General features: G+C 42.3%; 2 protein-coding genes across 4 annotated transcripts; one reads left to right on the top strand and one right to left on the bottom strand.

Annotated features, from left to right (window-relative positions):
• Positions 1-1810: 1810 nt before the first annotated feature.
• On the top strand, positions 1811-6473 carry siae (sialic acid acetylesterase). Its single transcript, XM_030381656.1, has 10 exons — positions 1811-2089; positions 3009-3170; positions 3446-3600; positions 3723-3861; positions 4037-4199; positions 4664-4764; positions 4921-5054; positions 5165-5331; positions 5572-5755; positions 5954-6473. The coding sequence occupies exons 1-10, from the start codon at positions 2011-2013 to the stop codon at positions 6239-6241; spliced, it is 1572 nt and encodes a 523-aa protein (XP_030237516.1). The 5' UTR covers positions 1811-2010; the 3' UTR covers positions 6242-6473.
• tbrg1 (transforming growth factor beta regulator 1) lies at positions 6449-13397 on the bottom strand. 3 transcript variants are annotated; one of them, XM_030381653.1, is made up of 15 exons: positions 13091-13397; positions 12714-12871; positions 12341-12398; positions 12152-12240; positions 11826-11862; positions 11511-11573; positions 10956-11183; positions 10682-10752; positions 10207-10451; positions 9885-10021; positions 9409-9555; positions 9040-9137; positions 7815-7925; positions 7443-7591; positions 6449-6994 (listed from the first exon to the last, which is right to left on the bottom strand). In XM_030381653.1, exons 1-15 carry the CDS (start codon positions 13157-13159, stop codon positions 6915-6917), a joined length of 1740 nt encoding a protein of 579 aa, XP_030237513.1. In that variant the 5' UTR covers positions 13160-13397; the 3' UTR covers positions 6449-6914. The 3 variants fall into 3 exon arrangements, with proteins under 3 accessions (XP_030237513.1, XP_030237515.1, XP_030237514.1); XM_030381655.1 differs by having other exon boundaries at positions 6449-6989; XM_030381654.1 differs by having other exon boundaries at positions 12158-12240.
• Between the last annotated feature and the right edge of the window lie 3412 nt (positions 13398-16809).

Raw genomic sequence — 16809 nt, 5'->3', positions numbered from 1 at the left:
GGTGGTTAGGTTCAAAATATCGCTTGAAATAAATAAATTATAATCTGTAGATATATGTAGATAAAATCTGTATAGCCTATCGATATATTGAACCTGGGGGGTAGGTTCAATATATTGAACCTGAGGGCGGAGGTTCAATATATATCGCTTGAAAATGAAAAAAATAACCTGTCGATATATCGAGCCTGGGGGGGTAGGCTAACTATATCGCTTGAAATAAATAAATAATAATCTGTAGATATATTGAACCTTGGGGGGTTGGGGTCAATATATCGCTTGAAGAAAAAAATTAAATATATTTTTTAAAATCTATATAGCCTCTCAATATATTGAGCCTGGGGGGTTAAATTCAATATATTGCTTGAAATAAATAAATAAATCTGTATAGCCTATCGATATATTGAGCCTGGCGGGGGTCAATAAATCGATATATCATATCAATATATTGAGCCTGGGTGGTAGGTTGAATATATCGCTTGAAAAAGAAAAAAAAATCGGGTGATATATTGAGCATGGTGGGGGGGGGGAGTAGGTCAAATATTTTTCTTGAAATAGAAAATAAAATGGAAGCCTGAGGTGGTTGGGTGGTCAATATATCACTTAAAGAAAAATAAAAAAATAAATGTGTTGATATATTGAGTGACCATTGGCAATCGAAAATAACAAAAGACAAATTTCAGTTTGCAATTTATCTGGGGATGCCATATGTTTACTCGGACCAGATGCAATGTTTAAACAGGCTCTGGTAGTGGCACAATAAGTCAATAGGGCAGTTGACTCAAAGATTCACTATATCAGCTTCTAACAACAACTGCCAATTGAGCATTGGCCATTGCAGATTTTATTTGTCAGAGGAGAAATACAACAATTATACTCAATCTTCGCTATTGTAAAACATGATCTGAAAATGCCATACAAGAGTCCACATTTTGTTTTGTGGTCAATGTTGTACAGCTGCTATGCCATAAAGGTGTAATAGAAGGTGAACACCACAGGTCGGTGTTTACCATGACATTAATTATGGGCATACCTTACAGACCCATAATCAACCTTAATGAGGAGCTGTTTCCATCCCTACTATCACTTACTTCTGCACAGAGCTGATCATACTGTATTTCATCCATAGAGGTTGATGAAAGCAGCATATCTCCCCAATTCCTCTGCATATATATAATTGTCAAAGCTGCAGAAAATAGGCTATAACCAACTACTGCAACTTCTTTCTGTGTTTTCTATAATTACAATCACTGTGCGGAATCCAGAATCATTTGTTTAGCGTTTCATTTTTTTACTGAAAAAATTGAGGTCCTTTGAGTCCATTCATTCACTAGAGTACTGCTTTGGTTTGGACTATGACCCTAACCTTAAGCCTAACCCTTAAGATTTCAATTTAATTTGTTGATCGTTGTCAATGTCATAATTAGGTTCCCATCATTTCAGCTTGGAATCTTGAACTAACCCAGACGTAATGCTTAATGTTTATGTTCCCACATGAGATCCAAACAATGAAGACCGTAGACACAATGCCTCTGTTCCCCTCTCCCTCTAATGGCGGGTAAATCAACCAAGAGGAAGCTTTCATTGGTGGAACGTGCACGATATCCTTCGTAAATTTTTATCACGTTTTGAATTTCCCAAACATTCATTTTGTTCACGTTTTGAATGTCCCAAATACATTTGCATTTCTCATTTCACTACATGAACTGAGCTTCGGAGAAGTTATGGAATAAATCAGGTCACATGCTTTGGATTGGTTGTGTGGTGTGGGAGTGCTAGGGGGTTTCATGTGACCACTGCTGTAGCCAAACATTGCACACCGGCCTAAACAAAGAAAACTGGGGAGAGACAGACAGTGGGAGATAGAGAGACAGAGTGGGAGATAGAGAGAGGGTGAGTCAATAACAAAACCAGATAATTTTTTTCAGGGCCACTGTCGGTCAAGAACCCACACTTATACTGCTACTTTAAGACCTTTTCAGCCAGGAGCGAAACTCTTTTTACGTGAGGGACATGCATCATTGGATAAGCTCACTGATATCTATATGGTGCTGTGCATTGCCTGCACATTCTTCATCTCTTTGCAAATGTGGTAAGTAAACCATATGTATTATAAACAACAATAGTGTAACTCAATTAATTCTGAGGCCCAACAAATTTACGTTCATCAACGCTACTTATTTCATGCATGTGCGATTCCAGACTTTGTAAACCAAATGATTTCCTTCTTGCAAGCAAGACAAGATGAAGAAGAATTAAGTTGAAAGTAAGATAGTACTGCAAAAGTTACTTATGACAATTCCAGCTCTGAAACATCACCAAAACTAAAAACAGTTACCTCTTAAGCAAAATGCAAATCCTCCTGACAAATAATCGCATCATCACACAAGCTGTGTGTGCACTTCAGTAGAACATAGAGATAGCAGCAGCGGCCCGGGGTGCAAAACGCATTACATCATCAGACAATATAAACACCAACAGGACAGCTTTTGCTCATTGGTTGATTGCGTCAACCACGGCTATCGTGATAGTGGGTGTAGTTGAAATGCCATTCAAAAGCTCTGGTTTTTCTGAACCAATTGTAGCTCTTGTGTGGGTCTCGTCATAAAGTAAGCGATAACAAAACCCACCTATTTAGAGGTAAGATTTGATCTCTCAATTTTACTGTACTGAAATTAGTCGCACTGAATTACTATTACTCGACCTCTGTGAAGTTAAAGCGGGCCTACCAACCACAGAGCTGCATAGCATTTTCCAACTGCAGAGTCAGCAGCATTCTTTCTGATAGGCGGACAAAGGGCCTTTTTCAAGCAACCCTTCACGTTCCTAGACAAATTCATCAGGCCGTTTTGAAGGGTTTATGTCCTCAGAAGCATGTCATGGTTAGATGTTGATTGTAAAATAAACTATATATCTTGGGCCCCTGAAGGTTACCCTCTGTGTTTAACATGGCACAAAAACCCCTGTCCAACCATAACGCCTCTCTATCCATTTTCCCTGGCTTCCATCAGAGGGGACCCTGCGCTATGCCTCCTACTATGGAGACCATATGGTGCTGCAGAAGGCTCCGGAGAGAGCCGTCGTGTGGGGCTTTGGACCTGAAGGAGTGCAGGTCAATGTCACTCTGTTGGGGCCTCGGCCACAGAATGCACCACCGGTGAATGTCACAGAAGGTGAGAGGGACGCAGGCTTGTTGTGATGAGTGAAACCAGACCAAGGTTGACTTTCGAAGGGAGAGAGGCGTCTTATAGAAAGAGTGTCAGACATGATAGTATAGCCTTGCTGGGTTGCTCTTCAACTGTTTAAATGACTTGACACTACCTCAAGGGAAACAAAAAAGTTCAAGTTTTTTAGCTCTATGTCATTCAAGTTGAAGGTGAAACCCAAAATAGAGTTATTTTCCAGCTGTAGTTGTCGAAATCTAAAATTTGAATGGCGCACCTTACAGGCAAATGGAAAGTGACCCTGGACCCTGTTGAGGCTGGAGGTCCTTACACGGTGATCGCCTCCATGGACCAACTCTCAGTCAACCTGACTGATGTGCTTTTTGGAGAGGTGTGGCTCTGTTCAGGGCAAAGCAACATGTGTTTTGAAACAGAGAAGGTTTGTGTGTTGTCCACAATGTCTGCAACGTAAAATTGTCTTCTTTCACATCTTCCGTTACCGTATTATTTATTATACTTGCTTCATTTGAACTTTTTTTTTTTTTTCTTATACCCTTAAAGGTTTTTAATGCCGAAGCTGAGCTACAGCTCACCTCTCAGTACCCCAGGGTTCGTGTGTTCATGGCAGGAATGCGACAGAGTGATCAAGAGCTGGATGATCTGGCTGCAGTGCAACAGATATGGTCTGTGCCCACCATAGGTAATCGCACGATTGTCTGCCCCCTTCGACAACCATGAATGTATTCACCACCACATGTCATCAAGTTAAGTACAACTAAATGATGCTGGCTTCCTATGAACCGTGACCTTGTGATTGTAATCGTCGCTGGTTGATTGGTGATTTCAAATCTATTTTTATGGTTTCTGTGTTTCAGAGTCTGTGAAGGGATTTTCCGCCCTGTGCTGGATGTTTGGACGGCTCCTGTATGCCGACCTGAGTACGCCTGTAGGCCTGGTGCAGTCGTGTTGGGGGGGCACGGTGGTGGAGACCTGGTCCTCAACAAGAGCCCTGCAGCAGTGTGGCCTGGATCATGACATGTGGGGAAATAGTGCGCACACGCAGGATAACCTGTTCTTTGCTTTATAGATCTCTGGCTATATTGGGTTGATATGTACAATTGTAATTCATAAGAAAACATACATTAGTTAAAATTGGACCAGGAGTAAACAATATATAGAGAACCATTCCCTGGATGGATTGACTCTTGGATGGGCACATTTTGATATTGGGAATTGTTGATGATGATGATTTTATTTATGGAGTAAATAATTGCAGTGGTAAAGTAACATAGCACAGATTTAAATTGTAATTAGAAAGTACTAAAAGAGTGGATAATTATCAGATATGGATTTTCTTTTTATCAAAAAGAATAAGCATAGCCATATAATCCCAACCCAGGTGAGTCCCTCTCCTTCCCTGGCCTGTTTGACCTATTTTACTTCCCATTGCCCCCTAACGACTATCTGGTGCTTGATACTTGAATATGTTGTCTCTCTCTAAGCGTTCCAAGGCACAAAAGTGAGAATAGAAATTCTCGGCTGTGGAATGCGATGATTCACCCATTTCTTAAAATGACTCTCAAAGGAGCAATCTGGTATCAAGGTATTACAATATTATCTTTCATTATTAAAATATTGTTCATAATTAGAAGTAAGATATAGGCCAATTACCAACTGTTGTATAATATAATATTATACAATAACATGATTATTATTATAATTTGTTTTGTGTCAAGTTCTCTCCTTACTCCCTACCAAGGAGAGTCCAATACCGTCGTCAATAAAGATGTGTACAACTGTTCCTTCCCTGCCATGATCGATGACTGGAGGTCATCGTTCCATGAGGCGTCAGGTGGACAAACAGCGTTAAACTTTCCCTTTGGTTTTGTTCAAGTAAGTCGGCATTATAATCGTAAGCCTAAAGGAAAAAAAAAAAAGAAAAAACGTTACATTGACCACTCACAATTTGTCATTTGTCATGATCTACTCTGATATGTTTTCAGCTAGCTCCTGGCGTCTGTCTGGCTCTTGGCTTAAACTATAATAACTTTGCTAGCACCATCCGGTGGCACCAGACAGCTGATACTGGCACAGCTCCCAACCCAAGGATGAAGGAAACTTTCATGGCTGTGGCCATGGATCTTCCAGATAACGGTTCACCCTACCATCCGTAAGAATGGGTTTCAAATTGCTACCCGGTTTTCAAAAGTGTCACAAATTACGAATGACATCATAGGAATAGTTAGTCCAGGTTCGAAAACTGTAATCTCGTATGGGTTGACAAGTCCCATCACCTTATCAGGGGATAGTCTACACTACTGTCATTTTGACCTGAGCATGTCTGAGCTGCATGTCTTGTATTATAGGTGGTACTCTGGTATTGTTTCATTTCCGTCATATTATGTTTCAGCATCCATCCACGAGACAAGTTAACAGTGGCAAACAGACTGACTTTGGGGGCCAGGGCCGTAGCATATGGGGAGAAAGATGTGCCCTTCCTTGGGCCATACCCGCAAAAGATTACCTTCATTAATAATTCCCTCATCATCACCTATGACCAAGCCATCACTGTCCGGAATGGAGGAGGCTTTGAGGTATCGTTCTTTCAGCCCACTCTTAATCCTATATTCACCTTAGATGAACACATGTGCACGCCTGTCTTTGGTTCACGCAATTTAAATGTGGCTACAAAACATACATTTGTTGGTCTCCTTCATCCAAATTGTCCATCACTACCAGTAGAGCTAGACCGAACCGTGCACAATAACTGCACACCAAACCCTTCTCTCCAGATTTGTTGCCCAGGGGTGGAGGCCAATTGCAGTCTTGAGTCTCCCTGGAATCCGGCTCCCATGGTGAACTGGAGCTCCTACAGCGTGCAGGTGTCCAGCGCTGAGTGTCCGTCCAGCCATGAGGTAGCTGCCGTCCGCTACGCATGGATGGACCGCCCTTGTAATTACAAAGCCTGTCCGGTCTATTGCTCCGCGGGGAGTCTACCGGCTCCTCCGTTCACCACCACAAACTCTGTACTCCTAGGAACGCAAGCTCCCAACTTATGGGATCGTTGGGGGGAAATGTGAGATAAACTGTGAAATATCAGGGATAAACAACCGTATAATAAAGGCCTTGGCCATGGAGCTTGTTGTGTTGATGGCCCTCAAATCCCCATTTGGTTCTGTGGGAAGACACATGGTCCTACATCTCTGATGATCTATAGAAGTTTTATAGTAATTTCTTGAGACAACTTTTAACATAACTGTAACTGAGGGGATTTACTCAACAAAGACTGTAATTAAACCAATTTTAATAATGTTTTGAATGGAATCCAACATGCTGTCTCTCAAGGTAATGACCCCTTTCCAAGTGTGAAATTCTACAAAATACACAAGCCTTGTTTTTGATTTTATATCATAGGACAGTTAATACAATTGCCTCATTAACAAGCTATTTATTCAGGATACAAACATGCCCCATGTAGAACATCTTGGCTCCATGGATCCCAGAGCCTTGGATGAAGCGGGGAGGGAACGCAGCGAAGGCCAACTCATTAGCAACATCCTGTATCCACGCTAATTATGGAAGTGGAACAGCTCCCTGCACTACAAGGAGCCTCTCCCCTCTCAGGAGGCGGGAAAACAGTGTAAACAACAATCCTTCCCATTTACATGATCACAGCGTGGCGGTTTCCTTTTGGAAGTGGCATTGATAAATGTCATCAGGGGCCCTGTAACCAGTCCCCATGTTGGGACGGGCTCAGGAGTTGAAGAAGGAAGTGGAAGGCCTGGTGCTGTAGTTAGGGAGATGTGATGCCCCAGGAGACTGCGGTGTCTGTCCTGGAGGAAAGACGGACGGGGATGGCATCTCTTATAAGTCATACAATACAGAGCAGAACCAAAGCAGGTGGAGGCTGGGGTGGTGGTGGTGGTGGGTGAGATTCTGCTCAGCACACTTAACTTTGCAGAGTGAGTGTTTTAGATGGAAGGACTTTAATTGACCGCCTATCAGTGTACATCGGTTTGATTGGACCGGTAAGAGTTAGCTGACAGGGCGTCCCGTCAGAACTAACTATGCCCATAAATCGATCGCAAAGTTGTATGTACAAATAATCCCAAGTGGAAAATAGGTGAATACATACCCAGGATTTGGAGATTTTACACAACATGGCCAAGCACTTAGCTAAGTCTACATTATACATACTGTTGATATTGGCAAAGTTACTAAGTAACCGCAAAGAACATCTTAATTCCCAGTACAATAATCCAATGTAAAACCATCATGAACCTGAAGCGTGGTGGTCTGTCTTTGCGCTGTCGTCAAAGCCCTGATGTCTCTGATAGGCCTCAAAGTTGACCGAGGCGTCGTCCTCCGAGAGGCTTTGTGGGGCGTGTCCGTCACCGGGACGACACACCTCAAACCGTACCCACTGGTAGCTAGGGGAGGGGATAAGCATCCTGTCAGTGGTCTTTCTGGGAACACTTTAATTCATGCCATTATTTCATTTTGTCTGTAATACACATTTTATGACATGCATGTCCGATTTTTTAAAATGTAATTATAATGTCACCACTGAATGCTTACATTGACATTTGTCAACACTTTGAAAATGTCTCAATGTACACATTTTCAGACACATTTTTGCAAAGGAAGGCATACTTGCTGCACTTGCGTGCTCCAGGACAGCTCTGAATGAGGTTCTGGATGGTTGGGTGAGAGAAGCCGAAGAAGTCTGCGCCAGACGGAACAATGGGCAGCATGGGCTTGGACCTAAAGCACAGCAGTTTACCAGATACAGGAAAACAGTTAGAACAATACCAATACAACTGTAACGATTGATATAGACTTTTTTGGGTGTTATTTTAGTCAACGGAAAAGTTACCAGAAAACTTCTGTATTTCTCCACCTGGACCCTATTAGTCTATCATTTTGGGTAGAAACTAATGCGGTCAACAATATTTTGAAATTGTATTTGGCAAGAACACTGCAGGGGTAAAAGCGCCCTGCCAAGGTATGTGTTCTAAAAGGGCTTGCATTGGCAACTGACAAGCTTATAATCTAACACTATATATTCACAATGTGATATATCTCAATATATACAACATATAAATACAACTTTCGTCTTTACTGTGTGCTTAATTCAAATAGTTGTTGTTATCTTGTCTTAACAATAACAACTAAGTCTCGTTCAAAAGAAGCCCCTCTCTGAAATCTTGTTGCAGGGAATGTCCCAATGGTCATTACAATCTCAACACCCACCCAAGTATTTTAGATAACACTAAGTGAAGATTCCAGTAGTGCAACACAACAAACAGCAATCTCCTCTCCCTAGCTCCCGATTACACCGTTCTTTTCCTGAGAAAAAATCAATTCTCGCAAGACTTATCCTTGGAACAGACCAGATCAACGTTAAAGTTAAGATTACTTTTATTTCTCTGTCTGCCTGTCAGTGGCAAAAACAAGCACTTAAAGCTGACGTTTAGTGGTGGGGCGTTGTTGCCCCCAAACGATTATGCTGCCGTAATAAAAGTAGTGTTAACTTAATATATATAGTACTACTACATGGAATAAACTTGTCAGACGCATTCCTTCCTTCTTCACTTTTAATCGTATCATTATAAAAGATTTTGTTCTCACATATTTTGGACACGTATTGAGAATTAAACAATGTTGTTTGAATCATCACAAAACAGAACTACTGTACATATGAGACACATTTTTGCTCAGTCCTGGACCAATTAAAAAATATATATCAAAAAAAGAATTCAATTAAAGGAAGACAAACGTGGGTTTGTGCTTTGGATCAATACCTTTAGGTACCGTAAATATTAATCTTGATTTCGGCGTGGCCGTTTGAGCCCGCACCGGCGGCAGAAGGATGTACCTGACAGAAGCGATGGCCTTCAGCAGGTTAGCATGGCACATGAGGGCGGAGGACGCCACGATGGCGTTCTGAGGATCCTCCTCTGGGACGATCTCAAACTGGGGGAGCAGCAGGACACTTGATGTATGTATTTGGTCATTGGTCTCAAAATACTAATATACTAAAACTATAAATGATAATAATCCTTATTGTTACTAATAAGAATTCAGCATCAAAGATAAGTGCACCTCGGCGATACTCAACATGCGTCCTAGCCTCTGCTAGATTCTCAGTCTTTAGATTAAATTCCAACCACTGCCGTCTGATAATGTAGTGAGAATACAATAATAACACAACAGACATGTCCTCCCCAGGTAGGCCTGTTGGTACCTGGGGCCCCGCTCCACAGTCCTTGATTTGGCAGGTGTACAGGCACTGCTGCTCCGGGTTCTTCATGCTAGCGAAGACCCGTGTGCTGCAGAAGCCAACCGGGTAGATGGCACACTGGTCATGGAACAGCATTCTGTCTGTGATGATCTGTGGTAAGATAAATTATATAGAAATATACTGTATGTGTTAATAAAAAAAGAATAATAATACTTTTGTAAGCAGCAACCCATGTTTACATGTACTAGAGTTTCTTGCCATACGGATGTCCCAAATAAACAAGTAAACCAATTAAAGCGCAAAAGAAGTAATAAAGTAGTAAAAATACATCAGTTGCTTTCATGTTGAGATGAGTTGGACAGATATCAATGGACTGGGGTCGTTTGTGTAAAATAGTGCCAGACGCTCTGAGCTTCATTCCAGAAGGCTATGGATCCGATGATGGTGCGAGTTCAACAAAAGAGGAAGCTTTTAATGACCTCTCCGAGGCTGTAGACCGTCAGACCCCCCAGGGCGATGGGGAAGACGGGGCGCCCGGACGCGTCCAGAGCGATGGGCTGGACCAGCTTACGACAGCCATCAGCCACCTTCCTTTTTTTGGACATCCTCTTCGGAACTGGACATGAACATTAGAAAAACACGTCATTTTTATAAGAATAATTCCTATCTGCATATCGACATGCACGCACAAAAATATGACGACAAGCTCAGGAGATAATACAGTTGGGTCCAGAGTTAATGGCGAGCAGAGAAGAGGTTAACAGTTTTGTATTAATTTGTGCAATTTCCTGTTGTGCTCACCCTCCTCCTTTCCGTTCTCTTTCCCTCGTTCCCTACGCTCCTTCTTGGGTTTCTTATGAGCTCCGTCTTCTCCTGTGGAACCAGCCGTTGCAGGGTTATGACCCCCAGCCAGACCAGAAGTCCCCGGGGGCCCAGAGGTGGAGGCTGAAGCTGGTGGCAGAGGTGGATGGGAGCTTGTGTTTGGGGTGGGCAACAGCTCCGCCTCCGTGAAAGACTGGTACTGCAACAGGGATTTTAGCAAGAACCTGAGGAGAACAAGAAATTAATAATAAAGGACATTTTTGTTATTGCCAACATTTAGCGATGTGTGGACGCACATTGTAAATGTGCTTATCCAACATCATTATCATTAGTAGTTCAATAACTAAAACATCAACTTCAACAGAGGCAAATTAGCAAAAATCCAAAAGAGACGAAAAACTGTTTATTTTGGCATTGACAGGTACGGTACAGCATGGGTCACATCTCGTCTTACCTGCGCTCCTCCTTGGCTCTGAGGAACTTCTCTTCGAGATGAGCCACTTCATCACAGAGCGCTGCATTCTCCTGAGGGCATACAAAACGAACACAATGCTCATTAGCCACCCAATGTCCCTCAAAATTGTGTTTTGTGCAGCTGATGCCCCGATTCCATGCTCCCACACAATACCTTCCAATTCACTTGAATGAATATCCAGTGAAGGTTCGACCACAGTAAAAACACCACCATCTCTAAACAAAGCATTAGAAAGGGTTAACCTTTAACTCACGAATATCATGGCGCGTGCCGCTCTGCGCAGCCTCAGGTACTTGAGGCGGTACCGTTCGCTGTGGTTCTTCCGGGGGCCCCTTCGGCCCTTGGCCCTGGGCTCCGTGGAGCTGGTGGGAGATGGGAAGGCAGGCAGCGAGGCGGCAGAGCCAGAGCTGGAGGCTGTGGTCTGGGGAGGAGAGCCCAGGAACGATGGGCCACTGAAGGGCGGCTGCCGCTCCCCATCACCCTGGGGGGGGGGGGGGGGGGGGGGGGTTATGTTAATTTCAACAATGGAAGCCAGGACTTTGTCTATTTAATTGGATGCAGAATGATTTCCACATGTTTAGGATGTAATTAAATGAGAATGATCAAATCAAAACTGACCAAAGTTGACGGGACAATAATATGAAATCGATAGACATTGACAATATAAAAAAATATATTAGAAAATATATCACTCTTTGTCGGTTCTTCTCCAACATCACAATAGCTTGGCCATTCTGTATTTACGCCCACTCTACGTTTTACCCTCTGGAACGCACCGCCTTCATGGTATGCATCCTATGTGACTCACCAACAGCGCAAAGACTCCATTTCTGTTCTCAATCCTCTTGAATCTCCTGCTGCCCTTCTGTGTCTGAAACACAGTGGGAAGCTGATGCCAAAGCATAGAGCTGGAAACCCCTCCCGCGGACTCCATTCCAAAGACTACTTATTCTAGTGACAATAAATCTAAACATGTTGCTTTGTCCTAATACATAAACATATGAAGGGTACAAAAATAAAAATGAATACGATGAAGTGTTTTTTGTTGACAAAAGTACGGAATGGAAGTGCTCAAATTTCCTAGAGTCCAACGGAGGCTCCTGACATTCTCATCCACACTTACCTCACGGTACATCACAGCCTCCAGACTCGACTTTGCACTGTCAAGGAGAGAACCCACAACAATGTAGCAACTGAAACAAACACATCTCCATCCCAACTCTACCTCATAATCACTACTGACCAGCATTAATGCTTGGCTTTGGAATACCTCTAGATTACTTATATATAAGACAGTTTATTTGAATTGAGTTACACTATAAGCTACACTACACAGTTTCACTTAATGACTTGTTGGTTGAATAAAGGTCAAATAAAATAAGAAAATAAATTACAGACTATAACTATAAATAAGCTATTACAGGAGATTAAGATTGGAATCAGAATTACATATACTTTGATTGAATAAGGCCCCTGTCGATGATTCGTTGCTTGATCTCCTTGATGTGCATAGGGCGCCCGGCTTCCTCCAAAACCATCTGGAAAAGAGAAGTTGATAATTGCATCCATAATAAAAAAAGGAATGACCACAACTTTAAAAAACCTAGTGGGTCAAGCATAAAGTGGTAAAGACAATACCTGTGCAGCATCAAGCCATGTTAGGTTTGGCTTCTCACTGATATCACTGGATGGTTCGCTGGATGTAGAAAATAAAGCATTGACATGCAAAGCATACGTTTAGTTTGCTGTTAAGTCATGGAGCACCCATAAAAAAACGTTTAACGAGTAACGTTAAGGTATATGTTTAATTTACACTAAATTAACCAATCAAAATATATTACATGAATGGCATAGGTTTAGTTCACCGAAAAGTCATGGAGCTCCCAACAAAAAACATTTAACAACAGCTGGGTTCCCAAATGCCCATTAAAGTTGATGAATTGGTTGGCCGTTTTTTAAAAGTGATATCTTGCTAGAGTTAACACACAACCACTAAATAGTTTCCATCCACCTTTCGAGCGTCTCTGAGGCGCCTGACAGGGTTGCGATGTGGTCAAGCGCAGGGAACAGAGAGTAGTGTCCCTGTCCATCCGTCTCCATCTCGGATTCAAAAGTGTTGAGGGACTCCATAGGAGAAAGTCCTCTTCCCTGGTTACTAGCTGAAGAGGGCTAGAATACAAGACATGCAACAGTCAACACAAGTAACATGAGAGGTATTACATGGACACACTAGGAATACAACACATGTATTAACGTTACGCGACCAGACCCCGGATAAGCGGTTGAAGATGAGTTTGAGTATGTTACATGACGTCGGACTAGACTACCAGAGGTGTACATTTGTCTAGCCTATTGCACTTCCCAAGAACAAAATAATCATAAACATACCCCACTTCTTTCAAATCGTTTAGATTGCTCTTTTCCATGAATCATCGGGGAGCCTTCATTTGTGTCCATTGCATTGTTACATGCAACACAAGTGCACGTACGTAGCAAGGAACTTTACAAACCACGAGTATGAATTACGACGAAACAAATAGGACTACGTGCACTGTTGTCTTTTAATTCAGACATGGGATTATTAACCACTGTCTATCTAGAGGGCTGCGGACTGGATTCACTTGTCAATGTGTTTAATTGTTACGGGAACCATAAACAAACGTCGGGGCGCTTCGTGACCTGGACGGAGGTATTATCCGGTACTCCATGGAACCGGATTTCCGCCTCAGTGTAACTTCTCTGGGAAATGTAGTTCGTGGGACTCCCGCTACTCAAAGTGCTTCCAATGCTTTACTGCGCCCTTGTGGTAGCCTGGGTATATCCATGTTGCGTTGCGCGCGATTTCATTTCGCGCTACCTCATCTCTACGTCTGGCGTTAGCCAGGCTACCCTTGTGGTAGTTGTGCAGCACAATGTGATGTGTAGGCTATGCCATTTAATAAAACGAATTTATCATACAAATTACAAAATTGAGCATAATAACAAACAAGGAATGTGTGGGAATTCATGATTATCAAAAATTACTTAAAAAAACCCTCAATACTGTTACTAGACCTCAGTGCTGCATTCGACACTGTGTAGACCAGGCCTAATCAACTAGCGGCCCGTGGGCCAAATGCGGCCCCTCTTAATTTTGTTCTGCCCCGCAAGAGTGCATACAAAAAAAATAATAATAAAGGAGAAACATATTTGCATGCAAATCAGGTTTCTGTGTGTAGCCGGTGATACTAGCCAGTATCAGTACCCCACAATCAGGAACTGGCATCACTTATTCTGACAATGTTTGGCTCAACCGATACGTGTGAGTCTAGCTTTTCTCATATGAATGCCATCAGAACAAGGGCACTTTGCTCCATGACCTATGAGTAGCTGCATGAGTGTCTCAGGATGAGCCAAACTAGGCAAACAAAGCAGTGCAATCTTTCTCACTGGCTCAAAATGTCTCATATGTACAGTAGTTCTGTTTTGTGATGATTCAAACAACATTGTTTAATTCTAAATACGTGTCCAAAATATGTGAGAACAAAATATTTTATAATGATACGATTAAAATTGAAGAAGGAAGGAATGCGTCTGACAAGTTTATTCCATGTAGGCCTAGTAGTACTATATATATTAAGTTAACACTAATTTAAGTAGGCTACGATTTATTTGTAGCGATTCATTCACGTAGTTTTACTCTGTTTTGCCCATGAACCCCCAGTGGTTTTCGTTATCGGCCCACTTGTTAAGGAGGTTGAATAGCCCTGGTGTAGACCATACAATACTTTGGGACAGGTTAGAAAACCGGGTGGGGCTTTCAGGCACAGTCTTAGGACCCTCCTTATACATCATCTACATGCTCCCACTAGGGCAAAATAACAATATTGACCATCATTGCTATGCTGATGACACGCAAATCTATGTATCGCTATCACCAAATGACTATCGGCCCATAGATCTGCTGTGCCAGCATTGAGCAAGTGAAAGACTGGATGTGCCGACATTTCCTTCAGCTATATGAGGACAAATCCGAGATAATTGTATTTGGTGCTAAAACGGAAAGGCTTAAAGTAAACCAACACCTTCACTCTCTGTCCATGACAACCTCAATCAAAGCCCGAAATCTAGGGGTTATCCAACCCAGTCTCACGGAAATATCTGACACTGTCACGTCACGTCATTTAATCTATTCATTCGTGATCTGGGACACGTCATTTCAATTTTTTTCGTGCCAAAAGCACAAATTTCAAACTCATTAGAAAAAGAAGAGATGAAGCAGATACCTTTTTCCGTTGCGGTTTGCCTACAGAGCAGCGCACCTGCATTAAATATATCTGTGAATTGTCACAATTTCCCAGAATCAAAGATGAAAGTAGAGACGGGTGGCCAAACGCTGTCATATTGTTAGAAATGTGTGCTTTTGGCACGAAAAAATTGAAATTATGTGTCCCAGATCACGAATGAATATATTAAATGACGTGACAGTGTCACGTATTTCCGTGGGACTGGGTTGGGTTATCATGCATTCTGATTTACATTTCGAGAGTCACATCAAATCAGATACAAAATCTGCATATTATCACCTTAAAGAAAGTAGCAAGACTTAGAGGGCTCAAGTCCACCGAAGACATACAAAAACTTGTACATGCCTTTATCACAGTAAGCTTGATTAGGCTACTGCTGTGGTCTCCCTGAAGGGTCTCCCAAAAAATACTCCAAGGAAACTTCAGCTTGTTCAGAATGCTGTTGCTAAAGTTCTAACAAAGACCAAAAAATGTGAACACATTACACCAATTCTTAAATCGTTAGATTGGCTTAATGTAGGTCAGAGAATTGATTTTAAAATCATGTCTCTAACCTATAAATCCCTACATGGTTTTGGGCCAACATTTATGCTTCCACTACATAAGCCTTCTAGACCCCTAAGATCTTCTGAGACTACTCATCCCAAGAGAAAAAACGAAACATGTGAAGGCAGGATTTACTTTGCAACAAATGGCTGAAATAAACTCCCTCAGCATTTAAGACTTGCCCCGACTCTGAAAAAACGCTTTCTAAAACGCTTTTTTTGATAAGGGTTTGAGACCCAAGTTCTGCCTGGGTAAGAATCCTAGAATCTGGGTTGCAGTCCCAGAAAAAGGATCAAGTTCCTTTAGGTCGGGTTGGAGTCCCGACGTGGGTACCAGAGAGACTGTTGATCTGATCTTAAATACATTGCACTTTATAAAATGCTGATCTATTTTACTCATTTTCTGCATATGTTTTCTTTTACTTATCTATCACTTTCTTTTATTGTATGACAATGTTTATATTTGAAGCACTTTGGGTCTGCCATGTGTGACGACCCTGGTGAGTCTTTGACTCCACCCTTTGCTTTGACTCCACCCTTTGCTTTGACTCCACCCTGGCTGTTTGGTTTGCCTGTTTTCCCTCTCTCTTAAAGGTTGGGTAGGTGATTTGCGAAACGCCAGCAGATTTTGAAAATACACAACTCAAATGGTCCTACCCCCTCTCCTTCAACGCTGACTCTGACTCCACCCATTCCAAGTACCTGGACGCGCAATCATGCACGAGCGCGAACAGAGATGCGCGAGAGCGAGCCAGGCTAGCGTAGGTTTTCGTTTAACAACATGGCACTACATTCAGCTGTAAGTTGCACCCAGTACCGCGGGAAGTAGGAGTGCTGGGGGTGCTGCAACACCCCCTGTCCGAGGCCCTGTCTTATCACAGAAAACGATCATTTCTAAAAACTCCGGCCAAAGTGGAGATTTCTGAAAACGCCGGTTATGTGTTGTCGTGTCAACGGGGAGAAACGGGATTTTAGGTTCTGAAGCGTCACATTATGCACCAGGAAATGCTTAACGTCATGTGAGCGCCCGCTGTACCGTATTGGTCCGAATATAAACACAAACCCCATTGTAAGACGACCTATATTTGGAAAAAAGATTTGAAGACCAGATCCGTTTTTTATGAATAAATAAATTGTATTCATTGAAATAATATACGAAAATAAAAAGGCATCGAATAAAACACTGCATTGCCACTAAACAGTAGTGCAAATAGGCCGTACTGATGTGTACACCAAAGACTATCCCTGACACTCCTCTGCCCCGCTGTGTTCGCTC

This window comes from Gadus morhua, chromosome 16, assembly GCF_902167405.1.
Source record: "Gadus morhua chromosome 16, gadMor3.0, whole genome shotgun sequence".
Taxonomy (NCBI): domain Eukaryota; kingdom Metazoa; phylum Chordata; class Actinopteri; order Gadiformes; family Gadidae; genus Gadus; species Gadus morhua.
This window is presented reverse-complemented; position numbering and strand designations above follow the sequence as displayed.